We start from the raw sequence: 21,453 nt of genomic DNA, 5'->3' as shown, positions 1-21,453 counted from the left end.
CTTTCCCTCTGCTCCTCCCCGTCTCCCGTCCCATCCCCTCAGCACTGTACTCGTCCGCTCAACTGTATTTATCTTCATCACCCTATTTATTTTGTTTAATGAGATGTACATCACCCTGATTCTATTTATTTGCTATTGTTTTAATGAGATGTTCTTCCCCTCGACTCTATTTATTGCCATTGTTCTCGTCTTTCTGTCTCCTCCGATTAGATGTAAGCCCGTCAAAGGGCAGGGACTGTCTCTATCTGTTGCCGATTTGTCCATTGAAGCGCTTAGTACAGTGCTCTGCACAGAGTAAGCACTCAGTAAATATGAATGAATGAATGAATGAATGAATGAATGAATGAATGAATTAATTCCTCTCTACACCCAGTAAACGCTCAATAAATACAATCGAATGAGTAAATGGATGATCCAGCCAGTGTTTGATCCAATGATAGAAAGGATTTCGATGTCCTGGCCGGCCACGTTAGCATATTGCTCGGGGGTCACAGATTCTTGCTTTCAAAAGAGTTGTTGGCCAGCAGGCTTCATTTCTACAAACGGAGTGTAGAGTTTTGAAAGTTCAGTAGAGGGCAGGAGTGCTCTTCCTGTGTTTATGAGAGAGAAAGAGAGAGAGAGAGAGAGAAGGGAGGGACTGTGTGTGTTTTTAATCTGTGGGTTTACATTTCTTGCCCCATTTCCTCATTCGGTGGGTCATCTGTAAAGTTCTAAAAGTAATCTGATGAAATGAATGAACCCAGGCAACTCTGCAGATAATTAACCTTGCCGAGCAGGTAGACAGACAGGCAACCCGCCTTGGAGAAAAGAATCACATTTTTACCGGGCTTTTCAGTTCGATGTTGACTTTTTCTGTCATTTGGAAAAATATTCCCCTCCATTGGGTAACAGCTCTTGGACTTGTTAAAAAAAAAAGTTAAGAGATGTGGTAATATGTAATCCACACCCTGTCTGAGTCCATTCCGGAAGAAAACATGCAATCTCCTCAAATACAGAGAAGCAGTGTGGTCTAGTGGGAAGAACATGGGCTTGGGAGTCAGAAAAACATGAGTTTTAAATCTGCTCTTCTACTAGTCTGCTTTGTGACCTTCACTTCTCTGTGACTCAGCTCATCTTTAAAATGGTGATTAAGACTGTGAGCCTCATGTGGGACTTGATTCATTCAATAGTATTTATTGAGTGCTTACTATGTGCAGAGCACTGTACTAAGCGCTTGGAATGAACAGGTCGGCAACAGATAGAGACAGTCCCTGCCGTTTGACAGGCTTACGGTCTAATCGGGGTAGACGGACAGACAAGAACAATGGCAATAAATAGAGTCGAGGGGAAGAACATCTCGTAAAAACAATGGCAACTAAATAGAATCAAGGCAATGTACAATTCATTAACAAAATAAATAGGGTAATGGAAATATATACAGTTGAGCAGACGAGTACAGTGCTGTGGGGATGGGAAGGGAGAGGTGGAGGAGCAGAGGGAAAGGGGGAAAAGAGGGTTTAGCTGCGGAGAGGTAAAGGGGGGGGTGGCAGAGGGAGTAGAGGGAGAAGAGGAGCTCAGTCTAGGAAGGCCTCTTGGAGGAGGTGAGTTTTAAGTAGGGTTTTGAAGAGGGGAAGAGAATCAGTTTGGCGGAGGTGTGGAGGGAGGGCGTTAGCTTGCTTCTACCTCAGCTCTTAGCATAATGCCTGGCACACAGTAAGCACTTAACAAATAACGTAAAAAATACTCTATATCCTTTAATGGATAGTTAGGATTAAAGATAGGATCGATTGAGGAGATATCATCATCATCAACATCATCAGTTGTATTTACTGAACGCTTACTGAATGCCTCCTCCTACTCACCTCGCTACTCTCCTATTACAACCCAACCCGCACAAGAAGCAGCGTGGCTCAGTGGAAAGAGCCTGGGCTTGGGAGTCAGAGGCCGTGGGTTCAAATCCTGGCTCTGCCACTTGTCAACTGTGTGACTGTGGGCAAGTCATTTAACTTCTCTGTGCCTCAGTGACCTCATCTGTAAAATGGGGATTAACTGTGAGCCTCACGTGGGACAACCTGATTACCCTGTATCTACCCCAGCGCTTAGAACAGTGCTCTGCACATGGTAAGTGCTTAACAAATACCAACATTATTATTATTATTACTTCACTTCTCTAACGCTAACCTTCTCACTTTACCTTCATCTCTTCCATCTCGCCACTGACTTCTCACCCACCTCCTGCCTCTGGCCTGGAACGCCCTCCCTCCTCATATCTGACAGAATTACTCTCCCCGACTTCAAAGCCTTATTGAAGGCACATCTCCTCCAAGGGGCCCTCCCCTGACCAAACCCTCCTTTTCTTTTCTCCCACTCCCTTTTGCATCACCCTGACTTGTTCCCCTTATTCATCGCCCCCTCCCAGCTCCGCAGCACTCATGTCCATATCTGTCATTTATTTATATCAATATCTGTCTCCCCCTCTAGACTGCGAGCTTGTTGTGCTTGGGGAATGTGTCTGTTTATGTTATATTGTACTCTCACAATAAGCACTCAACAAATACGATTGACTGACTGATTCCAATACAGCAGAGTTGGTAGACATATTCCTTCCTGACAAGGAGCTTACATGTCGGATCCTTAGTTTATTTCACAAACCCCTGATTGACAAGAAGTTTTGGTTTGTTCGCTTCTCATCCTGGCCTTCAGGTGACCTAAGGATGGTTCTCAGAGTCTAGACAGACTGACAGTGGGAAAGGGACAGAGCACAGGACTGCTGATTTCTCCAGACAGACCCAGCTGGCGGTCACATGTGGCCATGGGGCAATCAAGAGGCCTGTCCCGGAAAACAAACATTTGGCAATAGTGTCCTGTTTTCATAAATTCACCCTTTCCCATCCCAACCCAGTCTGATTTGCAACAAGAGACCTATTGCTGTACAACACCTCCATCCTCCATTTCACCAAATGGTTACCTTGGCCAAATAATAGTAACAATAATAATAATGGTATTTGTTAAGGTATGTGCCAAGTACTGTTCTAAGCACTGGGGGAGAGACAAGGTTGGACACAGTTCCTGTCCCACAAGAGACTCATAGTCTTAATCCCCATTTTGCAGAAGAGGTAACTGAGGCACAGGAGAAGTGAAGTGACTTGCCCAAGGCCACACAGCAGATGAGTGGCAGAGCCAGGATTAGAACCCACGTCCTTGGACTCCCAAGCCCATACTCTTGCCACTAGGTCATGCTACTTCCCTAATATCTTTGACTCACCTCTCTCATTTAACTTGTATATTCAGTCTGTCACCAAATCTTGTCCGTTCCACCTTCACAACATCTCTAGAATCCACCCTTTCCTCTCTGTCCAAACAGTTACTGCACTGATCCAAGCACTTATTGTATTCCACCTCAATTAATGCATCAGTCTCCTTGTTGACCTCCCTGCCTCCTGTCTCTCCTCATTCTGGTCTATACTTGATTCTGCTGCAAGGGTCATTTTCCTAAAAAAAAAAATATTCAGCCCATGCCTTCCCATTTCTCCAAAGCTTCCAGTGATTGCCCCTCCACCACCGCATCCAACTCCTTATCACAGGCTTTAAGGTACTCCATCAGCTCTCCCCTTCTTCACTGATGTCCTACTACAAGCCAGCCCAGACACTTAATTCCCCTAATGCCAACACACTCACTGAACCTCAATCTCATCTGTCTCGCACCGGATCCCTTGCCCACATCCTGCCTCTGGACTGGAACTCCCCCCACCTTTCCCGCCCTGCCCTTCATATCCGACAAACTATCACTTTCTCCACCTTCATTACCCTGTTCAGATCACATCTCCTCCAAAAGGCCTTCCCTGATTAAGCCTTCATTTCCCCTATTCGCTCTCCCTTCTGGATCACCCTATGCATTTAGATCTGTACCCTTTAAACACTTGATATTCACCCCACCCTCGTCCCCACAGTACTGATGTACATGTCCTTACACTCTACCATTTGCCTGTAATTTACTTTAATGTCTGCCTCCTCCCTTAGACTGTAAGCTCCTGGAGAGCCAGGATCGTACCTACCAACTCTATCATATTGTACTTTGCCAAGCACTTCGTCCAGTGTTCAGCACACAGTAAGCGCTCAATAAATTCCATGGATTGACTGATTAATTGATACTTGCCAATTCCCTTGTGTTAAATCAGTACTGAGTCAGGACAAATTAACACCAACTAGAAACAGGAAGGTTCTAAACTTCTAAAAAATAATAATAATGATGGTATCTGTTAAACACTTCCTATGTGTCAAGCACTGTTCTAAGTGCTGGGGTAGATACAAGCTAATCACATTGGACACAGTCCCTGCCCTAGATGGGGATCGCAGTCTTAATCCCCATTTTACCAATGAGGAAACTCTATCTCTATGTAACTCAAAGAGCAACTCTATTACACTGTACTCTCCCAAGTGCTCAGTACAGTGCTCTGCACACATTAAGCACGTGGTAAATGTATCACTGATTGATCGATTGAGGAATCAAAGGTGATATCAAGATTGCAGATTTCTGTCACAGGAAGGATGGTGCTGGTGTCAGTGGTGTCAACAGAGCTGGGGAAATGGGGAAGAGAAGAGGTTTCAGGAGGAAAGATAAAAAGTTCGGATTTGGATATACTAAGATGCTGAATTGGTGGTGCCAGTGGGCCATCCAAGAGGTGACGTCCTGGAGGCGAGAGGAGATGTAGGATGGGATAGTGAGGAAGGAAGAAGGCAGGGCTAGAGAGGTAGATTTGGAAGTCATCCACTTAGAGGTGGAGGCTGAAGTTATTCAAGAAGACGGGTTCCCAAAGAGAGAGAGTGTGAGTGCAGAGGGAGAAGAGCAAGGGACCCCACACAGTGCCTTGTGGGATATCCACCGTTGAAGAATGAGATGAAAGAGGAGACAGAGAAGGAGGCAAAGAAGGAGACAAAGAAAGAACCAGAAATACTTGGGAGTGATTGATAGTGTTCTTCTGTCATTGGCCCACCCTGGTAGCTTTGTAGTTGAAATAAGGCCCTGTCTTCTCAGCTTTCATTTATTCTTTTGCTTTCAAAATGGCTTACAGTAATGTCTCCCTGAAGTGGGACTTTCCTTCCTGGCACCAGTTATTCATAACAGCATCACAGAGCCAGAAGAACCCTGAGTGGGCATTTAGTCCATTTCCTAGGCCCCAGGTAAGCAGAAGGCATTGGATTTTTTTTTCTTTCCCCTTAGAAGCAGGTATCCCCATTACCTAATATGGGCTCTATGCCAGACTTCACAAAGACACATGATGAGATGAATTTAATGAATAACCTTTATCTGTGTATGAAACTCACTGTCAAATGGTATTTGTGGGAATCGTTAACCCTGCTTCCTGTGGCTGGGATTCATTCAATCCTGCTTTCCGCTTTACACCTGGGTACCAGAACTTGAAGAACCGAATCAGCTTCTCTGTGACGTAGCGGGTTTCGGGGCAGAGACATTGGGATTGAGGGAGGCAGGGGACTGGCCAGATGCCAAATCTACTCTGGAAACGCAGCTGACAGTATTACAAAAGGAGAGGGATGTGAAATGAGACATTGTGGCTCCCAGCCCTTGTTCAGCAGCCATTCAGCTGGTTGAATAGTGAATGAATTTGTCAATCTCTGGCTCTGCCTTTGATCCAGGGAGGAGAGGATCTGAGGAGATGGGGAGCTTTCTGCTGAGAACCACAGCCAGCTGCCTTTGTGGAGGAGGGATCTGGAGTTCCCCATGCAGGTCAAGGGGTTCGAGAGACTGTGGAGGCCATGGGACTCGCAGCTAGCATTAAAGGGAGGATGCAGGATTGAATCCCTCTTCTTTCATCTTGCCCTGAATCCTGTCTCCCTACTCCTTGAAAAGAGGGTTTATGTTCTCTATTGGGAATAGTACAGGGTATTCTTTCAATCATACTGAATGAGCACTTATTGTGGGCAGCACTGTACTAAGCGGTTGGGGGAGTACAATATAACACTAAACAGATACATTCTCTGCCCACAACAAGGAGTGCCCCTGCTCCAGCCTGGCACGTTTAGGTGGAAACCAAGGCTTGTCAAGGCCTTGAGAAGCCGCATGTCCTAGTGGATAGAGCACAGGCCTGGGAGTCAGAAAGAAGTGGGTTCTAATCCCATCTCCACCACGTGTCAGTTGTGTAACCTTGGGCAAGTCACTTCATTTCTCTGGGCCTCAGTTACTTCATCTGTAAAATAGGGATTAAGACTGTGAGCCCCATGTAGAACATAGATTCAGCCTAACCTGATTAGCTTGTATCTACCCAGGAGCTTAGTACAATGGCTGACACATAGTAAGCACTTAACAAATACCTTAAAAAAGGCGAGGCCAGCCCCTTCAGACACGTCAGGGCTTAAGGGGCTCACTGGGAAAGGGGCAGAGATGGATATTTTAGCATTCACTAGAGTGCATATTGTAGGCCTAATGGCATCTCTCAAATTGAGTCAGTGGGGACCTTTCATAATGAAGTCTTTGCATCAACTACTAAAGAGAAATCGGTTTGCCCATCTGGAAGGGAAGGCATCCTCCCATAGCACCTCTTTAGAGTGGAGGGATAGGAATCCTGGATGGAAGGGGCAGAAGCAGCTCCCCAGGGATGATCCAGGCTGAAGGAGAGAGGCTAAAATGAAAGTAGGCTGGGGTCAGGGGATTAAAAAGAGAAGGTGATAGTTCCAGGGCTGGGTCTGTGGAGATGAGAGGTTTGCTTCTTGTGGGCAGGGATCATATCTACCAACATTTTCTTCCCCAAGCGCTTAGTATAGGGCTCTGCACACAGTAAGCACTTGTTAAATACCACTGAATGATGAGTTGCCTGGGCATGAGGTGGACTGGTGGGAGCGACCTCTCATCCACGATCCTGTCCCTGCCCTGGACCCTCCTCATCTTCGACAGACAATTACTTTTCCCCTCTTCGAAGCCTTATTGAAGGCACATCTTCTCCAAGAGGCCTTCCCTGACTAAGCCCTCCTTTCCTCTTCCACCACTCCTTCTGCCCTGAATTGCTCCCTTTATTCATCTTCCCTCCCAGCCCCACAGCATTTATGTCTATATTTGTAATTTATTTGTTTATTTTGATGTCTGTCTCCTCCACAAAACTGTAAGCTCACTGTGGGCAGGGAATGTGTGTGTGCTTATTGTTACATTGTACTCTTCCCAGTGCTTTGCCCATAGTAAGCACTCAATAAATATGATTGAATGAATGAACACAGTAAGCGCTCAGTAATTGTGCCTGAACAATTGAATGAATGAACACAGTAAGTGCCCAATAAGTACAACTGAATGAATGAATGAACACAGTAAGCGCTCAGCAAATACAATTGAATGATTGAATGAATGAACACAGAAAGCACTCAATAAATATGATCGAATGATTGAGTGACTGAAAGGAACACAGTAAGTGCTCAGTAAATAAGATTGAACGATTGAATGAATGAACGAACACAGTAAGTGCTCGATAGATATGATTGAATGCCTGAATGAACCCAGGAAGTGCTCAATAAACATTAATGAATTCTATTTATATCAATGCTACTGATGCCTGTTTACTTGTTTTGATGTCTGCCTCGCCCACTCTAGAATGTGAGCCCATTGTGGGCAGGCATTGTCTCTCTTTGTTGCTGAATTGTAATAATATTGATGGTATTTGTTAATAATAATTAATAATAAAAGTGATACTAATGGTATTTGTTAAGCATTTATTATATACAAAGGATATTGTGGCTGTGGGTTTTGTAATGCTGTGGGTTGCATGTCTGGAGACTTACTTAAATGTTTCTGCCTAATCCTCAGAAAAGATGGAAAGGGATGCAGAAAGAACTCGAAACTTCTGGGGAGACATAGATGCCCTCTCTACTTTGGGCTTGTTTCAAGCAATGTAACCTACCACAGCCCGAATGTCTGTTCTGATAATAATAATAATGGTATTTATTAAGCGCTTATTATGTACCAAGCACTGCTTTAAGCACTGGGGTAGATACAGGTAATCAGGTTATCACATGTGGGGTTCATACTTTTAATCCCCATTTTACAGATGAGGTAATAATAATAATAATAATAATGTTGGTATTTGTTAAGCGCTTACTATGTGCCGAGCACTGTTCTAAGCGCTGGGGTAGACACAGGGGAATCAGGTTATCCCACATGGGGTTCACAGTCTTAATCCCCATTTTACAGACGAGGTACCTGAGGCACCGAGAAGTTAAGTGACTTACCCAAAGTCACACAGCTGATAAGTGGCCAAGCCGGGATTCGAACCCATGACCTCTGACTCCAAAGCCCGTGCTCTTTCCACTGAGCCACGCTGCTTCTCGAGAGAAGCAAAGTGACTTGCCCAGGGTCACACAGCAGACAAGTCAGGGAGCCGGGACTAGGACCCAAGTCCTCTAACCCCCACGCTGGGGTTTATTCCACTAAGTCGTGCTGCTTCCCTATCTTGTATCTTGTATCTACCCCAGTACTTAGAAGAGTGCTTGGCACATAGTAAGCGCTTAGAGAAGCAGCGTGGTTTAGTGGAAAGAGCACAGACTTGGGAGTCAGAGGCCGTGGGTTCTAATCCCTTCTCCCGTCTCCGCCACCTGTCAGCCATGTGACTTTGGGCAAGACAATTCACTTCTCTGGGCCTCTGTTCCCTTCTTTGTAAAATGGGGATGGAGACTGTGAGGCCCACGTAGGACAGCTTGATTACTTTGTGGCTCCCCGGGCGTTTAGAACAGTGCTTGGCACATAGTACTTATCTATAATTCTATTTATCTATTTTGATGCTATTGATGCCTGTCTATTTTTTTGTTTTGTGGTCTGTCTCCCTCTTCTAAACTGTGAGCCGGTGTTGGGTAGGGATTGCCTCCCTCTGTCGCCGAACTGTACTTTCCAAGCACTTAGGGCAGTGCTCTGCACACAGTAAGTGCTCAATAAATACAATTGAGTGGATGAATTAACAAATACCATCATCATTATTATTACTGGAAGCAGCGTGGCTCAGTGGAACGAGCACGGGCTTGGGAGTCAGAGATCATGGGTTCGAACGCCGCCTCTGCCGCTTGTCAGCTGTGTGACCGTGGGCAAGTCACTTCTCTGGGCCTCAGTTACCTCATCTGTAAAATGGGGATTAAGACTGTGAGCCTCCCGTGGGACAATCTGATTACCCTGAATCTACCCCAGCGCTTAGAACAGTGCTCTGCACAATCCCCGCCTTCACCTCTCCGCAGCTAAACCCTCTTCTCCCCCCTTTCCCTCTGCTCCTCCCCCTCTCCCATCCCATCCCTTCAGCACTGTACTCGTCCGCTCAACTGTATATATCTTCATCACCCTATTAATTTTGTTTAATGAGATGTACATCACCCTGATTCTATTTATTTGCTATTGTTTTAATGAGATGTTCTTTTCCTTGACTCTATTTATTGCCATGGTTCTTGTCTGCCTGTCTCCCCCGATTAGACTGTAATCCAGTCAAAGGGCAGGGACTGTCTCTGTCTGTTGCCGATTTGTCCATTCCAAGCACTTAGTCCAGTGCTCTGCACATAGTAAGCGCTCAATAAATACTAGTGAATGAATGAAAGAACAGAGACCAACATTATTATTATGAAGAAATACTGTCGTGATGATGATGATTCTGGATGGCCGGTAGGGGGCGTGGGGGAGCCGGCGGCAGTTCCGGCGTCGGCCGGAGGGGGCGCTGCGCGGGAGGGCGCTGCGTTTTGGGGGGAGTGTCCGGCAGGGGGCAGTGTGTTTTGGGGGAGTGTCAGGTGGGTTGCAGTGCGGGGCCGGGCGGCGTGTTTTGGGGGAGGATCCGGCGGCTGGCAGAGCGGCGGTCCCGGGGCGGCGTATTGGAGAGAGTGTCCGGCCCGGAACAGTGCAGCGGCGGCGGCGGCGGGGCGGTTTATTGGAGGGAGGGTGGTAGTGCGGCGGCGCCTGGGCGGTGTATTGGAGGAAAATGTCCAGCAGGCGGCGCCTGGGCGGTATATGGGAGAGCGTGTCCAGCAGGGGGCAGTGCGGCGACGCGGTATATGGGAGAGCGTGTCCAGCAGGGGGCAGTGCGGCGACGCCTGGGCGGTGAATGGGAGAGCGTGTCCAGCAGGGGGCAGTGCGGCGACGCCTGGGCGGTGAATGGGAGAGCGTGTCCAGCAGGGGGCAGTGCGGCGACGCCTGGGCGGTGCATGGAAGAAAGCATCCGGCAGGTGGCAGTGCGGCGGCGGCGGCGGGGCCGGGCCCCGGCGGGGGCGGCCATTCCCGCAACCCGTCCGTCCGTCCATCGGTCTTTCGGTCGTTCCTTCCTCCCTCCCTCCCTCCCTCCCTTCCTTCCTCCCTCCCTTCCTTCCTTCCTTCCTTCCATCCATCCCGCCGGGCCGCGTCCGCCGCGGTCTCCGCCCCGACGATGCCGGCGCGGGATTGAGGCCGGGCCCAGCCAGGCCCCAGCGTGCGGGAGGCGGGCCGGGGCGCTGCTGTGCGGGGCGCTGCGCTCCCCGATGAGCGGCGGCGGCGGCGGGGGCGGCGGCGGCGGCGGCGGCGGCGGGCTGGGCCTGCGGCGCAGCCCGGAAATGTCCGGCAAGATCGAGAAAGCAGGTGAGGCCGCCGCGGGGGCAAGTCCGGGGGGCTTCCCGGAGGAGGGGGAGGCCGGGCCCGCACGGCCGCATGGGCCCGGGGGCCTCCGAGCCCTCTGCGCTCACACCTCCTGCCGCGCAGGGAATGGCTCTCAGCCCCTGATGGACGCTCCCAGGCGCCCACTACGGTCCCTGCCCCCTAGCAAACCCTCACTAAATACCATCATTGTTATTATTCCGATAGTGGCTGATGTTCCGTCGGACGGACTCTCCCAAGCGCTCCTCTCCCCTGATGGATTCTCCCAGGCGCCCAGTACGGTCCTTGCCCCCTAGCAAACGCTCACTAAATATCATCATTGTTATTTGGATATTGCCTGCTGTTCCGGCGGACTCTCCCAATCGCTCCTCTCCCCTGGTGGACGCTCCCAGGCGCCCAGTACGGTCCTTGCCCCACAGCGAGCGCTCCCTAAATACCATCATTGTTATTATTCTGATATTGTCTGATGTTCCGTCGGACTCTCCCAATCGCTCCTCTCCCCTGATGGACGCTCCCAGGCGCCCAGTACGGTCCTTGCCCCACAGCGAGCGCTCCCTAAATACCATCGTTGATATTATTCTGATATTGTCTGATGTTCTTCTGTTGGACTCTCCCAAGCGCTCTGCTCCCCTGATGGATTCTCCCAGGCGCCCAGTACAGTCCTTGCCCCCTAGCAAACGCTCACTAAATATCATCATTGTTATTTGGATATTGCCTGATGTTCTTTTGGACTCTCCAAATCGCTCCTCTCCCCTGGTGGACGCTCCCAGGCGCCCAGGATGGTCCTTGCCCCATAGCGAGCGCTCCCCAAATATCGTCATTGTTATTATTCTGATATTGTCTGATGTTCCTCTGTTGGACTCTCCCAAGCGCTCTGCTCCCCTGATGGATTCTCCCAGGCGCCCAGTACAGTCCTTGCCCCCTAGCAAACGCTCACTAAATGCCATCATTGTTATTATGATATTGTCTGATGTTCTGTTGGACCCTCTCAATCGCTCCTATCCCCTGATGGACGCTCCCAGGCGCCCAGTACGGTCCTTGCCCCACAACAAGCGCTCAGTAATATACGATCATTATTATTATGATATTTTCTGGTGCCCTGTCGGACTCTCCCAAGCTCTCTGATCCCCTGACGGACCCTCCCAGGCGCCCAGTACAGTCCTTTTCCAACAGCAAAGCGCTCACTAAATGCCATCATAATTATTATTATATTGTCTGATGTTCTGTTGGACTCTCCCAAGCGCTCTGATGTCCTGACGGACTCTCCCAGGCGCCCAGTACAGTCCTTGGCCCACAGCAAGCGCTCAGTAATATACAATCATTGTTATTTTGATATTGTCTGATGTTCTGTTTTAATCTTCCAAATACTCTGATGCCCTATCGGACCCTCCCAGGCGCCCAGTGCGGGCCTTGCAACACAGCAAGCGCTCACTAAATGCCATCATGTTATAATTGTGATATTGTCTGATGTTCTGTTGTACTCTCCCACGTACTCTGTTGCCATACCAGACTCTCCCAGGGGCTTAGTACAGTCCTTGGCCCACAGCAAGCATTCATTAAATAAGATCATTATTATTATTATTATATTGTCTGATGCCCTATCAGATTCTCCCAGGCACTCAGTATAGTCCTAGGCCCACAGCAAGAGCTCAGTAAATACGATCATTATTATTATTATTATATTGTCTGATGTTCTGTTGTACTCTCCCAAGCGCCCAGTACAGTCCTTGGCACACAGCAAGCACTCAGTAATATACGATTGTTATTATTAGATTATTGTCTGATGTTCTGTTGTACTCTCCCAAGTGCCCAGTACAGTCCTTGGCACCCAGCAAGCGCTCAGTAATATGTGATCATTATTATTATTATATTGTCTAATGTTCTGTTGTACTCTCCCAAGGGCTTAGTAATAATAATGATTATTATTATTATGGTATTTGTTAAGCACTTTCTATGTGCCAAGCCTACAGGCCTTGGCACACAGCAAGCGCTCAGTAAATACGATCATTATTATTATTTTGGCTGATGTTCTGTTGTATTCTCCCAAGCGCCCAGTACAGTCCTTGACACACAGCAAACACTCAGTATTATACGATTGTTGTTATTATTATATTGTCTGATGTTCTGTTGTACTCTCCCAAATGCCCAGTACAGTCCTTGGCACACAGCAAACACTCAGTAATATGTGATCATTATTATTATTATATTGTCTGATGTTCTGTTGTACTCTCCCAAGCGCTTAGTAATCATAGTGATTATTATTATTATGGTATTTGTTAAGCACTTACTATGTGCCAAGCATACAGTCCTTGGCACACAGCAAGCGCTCAGTAAATACGATCATTATTATTATTTTGGCTGATGTTCTGTTGTATTCTCCCAAGCGCTCAGTACAGTCTTTGGCACAGAGTAAGCCCTCAGTAAATACGATTATTATTATTATATTGTCTGATGTTCTATTGTACTCTCCCAAGCGCTTAGTACAGTCGTTGGCAGACAGTAAGTGCTCAATAAATACCGATATTATTGTTATAATCTCTGATGTTCTGGTGTAGTCTCCCAAGAGCTTAGTCCATTGCTTGGCACACGTTAATCACTCAATAAATACGATTATTATTATATTGTCTGATGTTCCCAGGCATTCTCCCAAGCGCGTAGTACAGTGCCTGGCATACTGTGCTCAATAAATACGATTATTATTGTCTGATGTTACATTGTACTCTCCCGAGTGCTTAGCCGACGCTTTGCACACAGTGAGCGTTCAATAAATAGGATTATTATTATATCGACATCCCCCACGCCCCCATCTGCCGCCTGGGGAGAGGGCCTTGGACTACCCAGTTTCGGGGGGGCTAAGGGATGGAGGGCAAACTGAACCCCCCCAAATTCTGCCCCAGAAATTCGGAGACTTTCACCCAGATCCAAAGATGGGGATGGGGGAGAGGAGGCTTTTTCATGTGGGTTGCCAGGACCGGGTTGCCAGGACCTCTTCCGTGCCCTTTCCTAATTCTGATTTTGGTTTAGAAGAATAAACCCAGGCGACCGGGCTCCCTTGCAGAGCTCTCCTCCGTAGCAGAAGCAAAACCTGGATGTTGGAGGCCTAAACTCGGATGGCCTTTTTGATGTGCCTTTTGGGAGCCCCGTTTCTCCCACGTCGACTTCACCTTTCAGTTTCTCCCACGTCGACTTCACCTTTCAGTTTCTCCAGTGACTGTGTTCCTTTGCTCTGCATAAGTCCATTGGGTAGCAGAGCTTAAAAGTACAGGCCGAGCCGACCAGATTATACTTGCTTTTGGCCGGACAAGTACATTTTCCATTTAACTGCAATTTTGTTTTGGTTTAATTTCGTTTTGCCCTGTGGTAATAAGGAGCTGAGGGGGAAATGACCTATTGTTACCTTTTGAAGTAGCTCTGATATGCTTCGCCCGCAGGTAGCCCAGGGTGTTTGCGGGTAGTGTGAGGTGACTAAAACCGAGCTGTAATTGTATTCTTTGGAATTTGATTCTGGGTATAATTTTAACTTGAACTGCCCCTTCCACTGCAGTGGAGAAATCAGGAAAGATAAGTTGGATGGGCAGATTTCAGAGCTTCATCACTTTTTCCTCTCACGCTTGTGAAGACCTGGGTACGGCCCATATAAAATCTATCACACAGAATGGGAATAGGGCACAGCTATCTTATTATAAATCTTAATGCAAACCTTGAAAACCTTCAGTGCTTCCATTTCATCTCTCTCTATTCCTAGAAATTGTGTGGGATTCTCCTCTGGGTGTCTGATTTTTTTTTCTTCCCCTGTGCTGGGAATAGACTCTCTAAAGATTCAATTACTGTTTTGCAAATCATGTGGTGGATTTTTTTTCTTTTTTAAAAAATTATGCTGTGTTTAATTAGCAGGGAAAACATTGTTGTCGTCGATGTGTCTAGGCATAAGGAGGAGCTACCCAGCTCACATTTTGCAGCTCACGTGCCGTAGATATTGGTGCTGTGTGCCTGCAGTACCGTATTAAAGCTTTGGTGAGAAATGTGAAAATCTTAGCAAAAGCGTGAAAGCTGCTGGAAACTGCAAAGGTAGTGGCAGTGATTTTTGTTGTTGATGTTTGCAAGACTTGACATCATTTTCTGGCCCCTGAGTCCTATTTTGTCTCCAGCTACATTTGGCATTTACGCGGCTCTGGAGTAATCCCAGGGGATCATTGAATCTCAGTAGCTGGGGTAAAAAGTAGCCGGGTTTCGTGGACAGCATCGTATAATTTTCCAGCCTGCAGCACCGTTGCCCGTCTTCACACTGAGCATATGTCATATCGTCGAAGAAAGTCTATTCCAGAAATTACTGCCTGTTAAGCAGGGCAACATTTCCAGAGGATTTCTTGCCCAGCGTCAGATCAGGATGGTACACTTCCTCTTCTGGAGGATTTCTCAATAAATTTTGAAAGTATATTTCAGCGTGGCTTAGTGGTTAGAGCATGGGCCTGGGAGTCGGAAGGACCTGGGTTCTAATTCAGGCTCTGCCTCATGTCTGCTGTGGGACCTTGGGGAAGTTACTTCATTGCTCTGGGCCTCATTTCCCTCATCTGTAAAATGGGGATAAAGAGTGTGAGCCTTATGTGGGAAGGGACTGTGTCCAACCTGATTAGCTTGTATCTCCCCCAAAGCTTAGAATAGTGCTCGGCACAGAGTAAGCACTTAACAAGTACTGTAGTAATAATCATTATTATTTTTTCAGTTGCCTTTTAGTGGGTTGAGGAGTAATGGGTTAAAGGATATGGACTCTCCTTTCTTTGAGGCCTTTACAAATATGATTGATCTGGAATGAATAAGGGTTAGTTGTGCCAACTGCTGGGGCCCCGGGGGGTCGGGGGTGGGAGGGTGGAGTTTTTTCCACCTTTGATTTTGTGATACTCTACCTTCTCTCCCTCTCTCCTTTTCTCTGTGTCTTTCTCTCCCTTCTCTATTTTCTTTCTGTTGGACCAAAGGGCTTAACCTTTAGGAGCTAAAATGACATTTTCCGTCCTTGCCGACTGGAGAAGGTAGCCTGTTGTTTGTGTCTCTCAGCCTTGGGAAGCTTACCAATTCCTCCATTCATCTTCCTCTCTTCCACTGATAATCCACTATGATTGCTATCCTTTTAGCCAATGAAGGTTCGCCAGGTCATTTTTCAGAGTCTGTCAATGCTGCTTTTCAATCAGTTGGAGCGGTTACGGATGAGCAACACAAAGTACAATCCTTGAGCTCTAGGCTCCCACGTGGCAGTGCAGGGCTCTGCATTGGATTCCACTCTGCTCACGCTAATTTTCCCTGCATAACTTGAGTGCTGAAAGAGTTGGAACCTGCTTAACTCCTTTAAAAACAAAATACCCTCAATTGGCTTTCTGTGCTAAGCACCTTTTAGCCTGTGTGCCTGAATCCACTGTGCTCACTAGTTAGTGACTTGGCAGACTTCACCGTAACTATCAGCATTTCAAGGGCTTCTCTTTGAATGTTTACTTTCCAATGTAATACAATTACCCTGCCAATATTTTTTAACCCGGGATCTTCCCTGATGGCTTTTGAAGTTTTACAACTTCTAGGGCCCTTTTGGGTTTTTTCTCATTTTTTTTCTTGCCCTTATTTTAGTCTTTCTATTATCTTCTGGTCCCTTTCCTCCCCTTTCTCAGCACCAGAAAGTTCTGGCCTGTTGGGGTGGGGTTTGTTTTTTGTTGTTGTTGTTGTTGTTGGTATTTTTCAGAATATCCCTTGCATCATCAGAAATTGAATTTTGAGAATAACAGAGTAAAGCTGTGAACTTGGGTCACCAAGAATCTCTTCAGTGTTATAAGGAATTGGTTTTTGGAGAAGTGATTTTTAATGGAATTTTATATAGATAATAAGCTATTGTAGAACTTGAAATGGAGTTTATAAAGATGTCTCCTTAACTTTAAGAAAAATCATTTCACAAGTGTTACTGGTTTTTAGTGTCTTCTCTTACCTAGGCTATATTATGCTGAACTCCAAGTTGTCATAGCATGGTGCAAAAGAAAGAAGCGAAGAACTGAAAACTGCTTTGGATTCACTTTTTACTAAATTATAATGGTTATCTTCAAACCTTGAAGTCCAGAGAATTATTATCAATCAATTGATGGTATTGAGCGTTTACTGTGTGCAGAGCACTGTACTAAGCACTTAGGGACAATAGAGTTGGTAGACACAGTCCCTGCCCACAAGAAGTATACAGTGTAAGTGGGGAGACAGTCATTGAAATAAATTATAGATAAGGAAAATGGCAGGTTATAAGGATTTATACAGAAGTGCCATAGGACTGATGGTGAGATGATTAGGGTTTGGGTTCTAATCCTGGCTTTGCCACTTGTTTGCTGAGTGACCTTGGGCAAGTTACTTCACTTCTCTGGGCCTCACTTACCTCATGGGGATTAAGGCTATGAGCTCCACGTGGGACAGGGACTGTGTCCACCCTGAGAACCTTGCATCTACCCCAGTGCTTAGAACAGCGCCTGTCACACAGAAAGCTCTGAACAAATACCATCATCATTATTAGTGTTAGTATTATTATTAAGTGCTTAAAGAGTACGAGTCTAAGGGCATAGGACCTAGAAGGGGAAATAAAGGCTTAGTCAGCGGGAGAAGATGTAATTTTAGAAGGGCTTTGAAGTTGGGGAGAGCGAGAGTTTGTCACATATGAAAGTTTTGGGGGTAAGGGGGGAGTTCCAGGCCAGAGGGAGAATGTAGGCAAGGAATCATTGGTGAGAGAGGTGAGATTGAGGTATAGTGAGTAAGTTGGCAGGTAGGGAATGTGTGGGCTGGGTTGTGGTAGGAGATGAGTGAGGTAAGGTTGGAGGGGGAGAGCTGATTGCATGCCTTAAAGCTGAGGGTAAGGAGTTTCTCTTTGTTGCAGAGGTGGATGGGCAACTCATTGGATGTTACTGAGAAGTGGAGAGGCATGGGCTGAACTCTTTTAAGAAAGTGATCTGGGCAGCAGAGTGAAGTATGAACTGGATTGGGGAGAGACAGAGACAGAAGAGACAGGAGGCGGGGAGGTCTGATACAGAAGTCGAGGTGGGATATGATTCGTGCTTGGGTAGGAGTTTGGCTGGAGAGAAATGGTGGGCTCTAGCAATGTTGTGAAGGTAGACTGAAAATGCAGGTGGAATGAGAGAGATGAGTCGAGGATAATGCCAAGGTTAGAGACTTGTGCGACACAGAGGAGAGTGATGTTTAGAGTGGTGGGGAGGCCAAGGTTTGAGTGAGAAGATGAGGAATTTTGCTTTGGATGCGTTAACTTTGAGGCATCTGTGGCGATGTCCTGATTATTATTATCCAGTGCCATCGAGTTGTTTCCAATTCCGAGCGACTCTGTGGATATATTTTCTCCAGAACATCCGGTCCTGAATACGTCCTGAAGGCGGGGAAATACAAAACTACAGAGTAGAGAGGGCAGAGTTAGAGAGGTAGATTTGGGAATCATCTACATACAGATGGTTGTTGAAGCTGTGGGGGCAAATGTGTTCTTCAAGGGAGCGGATGTAGATGGAGAATAGAACTAATCCCTCTTCCTCTACTCCTAATCCTACAACTGTGAAAATGTTTAAAAGAAAGTGAGACCAAGAATTTGGAAAAATAAGTAAATACATTGAATATGTTTCTCATTTTGATTTCCTCTCATCAGACCCTGGTCACTCTGGAAAATAGATACATATTCCTTGTTTTAAGATCCATTTGGCATTCTCATTTGTCATTAGAGTCTAATAACCAGAACTGAATTTCAGTACCTCCAGTGTGAGTCTTAGACACTAAAGTAAGAGCGGGGATCCTTCCAAGTAACTTCTGATTCTTAGCTCTAAAATCATGTAAAAAATATGCTGAGAAGTTATTATGCTAGTGAGCTGATGATCTAGACAAATTCTTATCTTTGTGACCTTGGGCAAGTCATTTAACTTCTCTGTGCCTCAGTTACCTCATTTGTAAAATGGGGATTAATAATAATAATAATAATGATGGCATTTGTTAAGCGCTTACTATGTGCAAAGCATTGCACATCTAAGCGCTGGGAGGGATTCAGGGTGATTAGATTGTCCCATGTGGGGCTCACAGTCTTAATCCCCATTTTACAGATGAGGTAACTGAGGCACAGAGAAGTTAAGTGACTTGCCCAAGCTGACAAGTGGCAGAGCTGGGATTAGAACCCATGACCTCTGACTCCCAAGCCTGGGCTCTTTCCACTGAGCCACGGAGACTACGAACTCCAAGTGGGACAGGAACTGTGTCTAACCCGACTTATCTTGTAACTACCACAGGGCTTAGTACAAAAACCAATTCCTTTAGATTCTGTTCTAAAAGAATATAATGTTAATTGAGACCTGCAGAGACCTGCAAAACTCTGCAGGTGCTAAGAAAAATGTTAGCATATCATTGTATTCAACTCAAACTAGTATCTTATTAGTCATCTGGTACAGTTTCTAGTTTGCTCAGGCTCTTGGTTCTCGAGTTAACTGTAGCAGAGTTCGAGGACATAAATGTAGCCCTTTTAATGGGATACTGCTAAAGAGAGATTTAGCATAATCAACCTGCAGAAGTCATGTATCTTCCCTGATACTTGGTTTTTTCCTCCCAACTTTAGTTTTACTTTGGGTAGGGCTAAATCTGTATTCCATGGCATGTATTTCAGCTCAATTGAGTTTGGTTCTTCTAGTGAATTCCCAGTATGGGGTCATTATCTTTACCATTTTTCTTTCCTGTTAGATTTAAATGGTTCAGGACTTGTTTTATCTTTTATCTGCCTGAGCTTTGGAAATTACTTGATAGTTTATGTCCTCTATTTGTATCTTAAATGCTCTGACATTATATTCCACTTAAAATCACATCTCCTCCAAGAGGCCTTCCCCAACTAAGCCCTCACTTTCCCTGCTGCTCTCTCTCTCCCGTTTACATCACCTAAGCATTTGAATCTGTAGGCTTTAAGTGCTTGAAAGTCAACACCCCCTTCGCCCCACAACACCTTCCTATATATACAAAGTTTATTTTAATGCCTGTCTCCCCCATTAAACTGTGCCTCGTGAGCAGGGAATGTGGCTACCAACTCTGTTGTATTGTATTCTCCTAAGTGCTTAATATAAGGCTGTGCTGTATCATCATCATCTGTGGTATTTATTGAGTGCTTACCATGTGCAAAGCGCTGTATTAAGTGCTTGGGAGAGTGCACCCAGTAAGTGCTCAGTAAATTGATTGACTGTTTGATCCCATTAACCCTTCACTGAATTTCTTTTAGAGAAGAGCCTGGATACTTGTTCCTCTTCCATCTTCTCAGATCTTTTCCAAGATGTCACACTCAGCCCCTCAGCACTTATGTACGTATTGTTAACCTATTTATATAAATTTCTGTCTCCCCATCTAGACTCTAATGGGCAGGAAATGGGTCTACCAACTCTGTAGTATTGTACGTGCCCGAGAGCTTCGTGTGTTACTCTATGCACAGTAAGTCCTCAACAAATGCCATTGATTAATTGATTGATAACAAAGGAGACATAGATTCATTAGAATTTAATTTCAAGATAGATAACGCCTTTCTCTCTTTTCAATCTTTGGGATTGTATCTTCCAACTCTGTTGCATTGTACTCTTCCAAGCACCTAGTACAGAGCTCTGCACATGGTAAGGGCTCAATAAATATCACTGGTTGGATTGATTTTTTAAAAATGCTATTTAAGTGCTTATTAAGTGTCAAACACTCTTCTGAGTGCTGGAGTAGATACAGGTTAACCAGGTTCCAGTCCTTCTCCCACAGTGGGCTTGCAGTCTAAGTTGGAGGGCTAACAGGTATTAATCTCTGTCTTACAGTTGAGGAAACTGAGGCACAGAGAAGTTAAGTGATGTGCCCAGGGTCACACAGCAAGCAGTTGGCAGAGCCGGAATTAGAACCCAGGTCTTCCAACTTCCAGGCCCATGCTCTCTCCTGTAGGCCATTCTGCTTTTCTAGGTCATGCTGCTTCTGTGGTTGCACCATAAGGGACAGGGTTTTTTGTTTGTTTCTGTGGCATTTGTTAAGTGCTTACTATGTGTCAAACAATGTCTTAAGCGCTGGGGTAGGTACAAGTTAATTAGGTTGGACACAGTCCCTGTCCCACATGGGGCACACGGTCCTAAGTAGGAGGGAGAACAGGTTTAAGTTCCCTTTTACAGTTGAGGAAACTGAAGCACAGAGAAGTGAAATGATTTGCTCAAGGTCACACGGCAAGCAGTTGGCAGAACTGGGATTAGAATCCAGATCCTTCTGACACCCAGGTCCGTGCTGTTTGCATTAGGCCATGCTACTTCTCTAGTTGTCTGATAAAAAGTCTTTTACCTACAATGTGGAGTTCAATTCCTCTTTTGCAGCAATGCCTGCTACAACAGCGTAGAGTGTGGATTGTATTCTGGATGATTATTTTCCTAGTGTCCCATGGCTTTTGTGCTTTGAGCCCCATTGCAGTCTTCTTTGACTTCTGCTCTCCCAACAGTTTTGCTGCAAGTGAACTTTTAAAAGAAAGTCTGCCCTGTTTTATACTGAAGAGAAATGGAAAGATCAAGCATGGGGCTGTATTTGGGGATTCCCAGAACTAGGGTAAAAGAAAAGGATTTTAACCCTTTGCTGGGCATTAGGCGTGACAGGTGGGGAGAAAACAACTTGGGGAAAACAAAAATTCTGGCCAGGGTCTCTCTGGAGCAAGAGTCAGATGCTTGTAATGTTTGAGAGAAGAAAGGAGTGGACCAGAAGAGAGCAATGAAAACAGCTGAAGACCAAAGGAATGCAATGCGGCTGGATGGTGACTTAGTGAACCAAAAGGCAGCCTGGAAACAATTGCTAAATTTGTTTTCTGAGTGTAGTCCCTTTTAGTCTATATCAAAGTGAGAAAG

At 46.0% G+C, this 21,453-nt stretch overlaps 1 protein-coding gene across 1 annotated transcript in view; it reads left to right on the top strand.

Annotated features, from left to right (window-relative positions):
- The first annotated feature begins 10,503 nt into the window (after nucleotides 1–10,503).
- Nucleotides 10,504–21,453, top strand: part of RAPGEF1 (Rap guanine nucleotide exchange factor 1) — a 152,217-nt gene continuing 141,267 nt past the window's right edge. The window contains exon 1 of the mRNA XM_007662214.2: nucleotides 10,504–10,555. Within this exon, the coding sequence (XP_007660404.1) occupies nucleotides 10,531–10,555 (25 nt within the window). The 5' untranslated portion in view covers nucleotides 10,504–10,530. The remainder of the gene's footprint in view (nucleotides 10,556–21,453) is intronic.

This window comes from Ornithorhynchus anatinus, chromosome 4 (assembly GCF_004115215.2).
Source record: "Ornithorhynchus anatinus isolate Pmale09 chromosome 4, mOrnAna1.pri.v4, whole genome shotgun sequence".
Taxonomy (NCBI): Eukaryota; Metazoa; Chordata; class Mammalia; order Monotremata; family Ornithorhynchidae; genus Ornithorhynchus; species Ornithorhynchus anatinus.
Note: the sequence above shows the minus strand (reverse complement) of the source record. Positions and strands in the feature narration are given on the sequence as shown.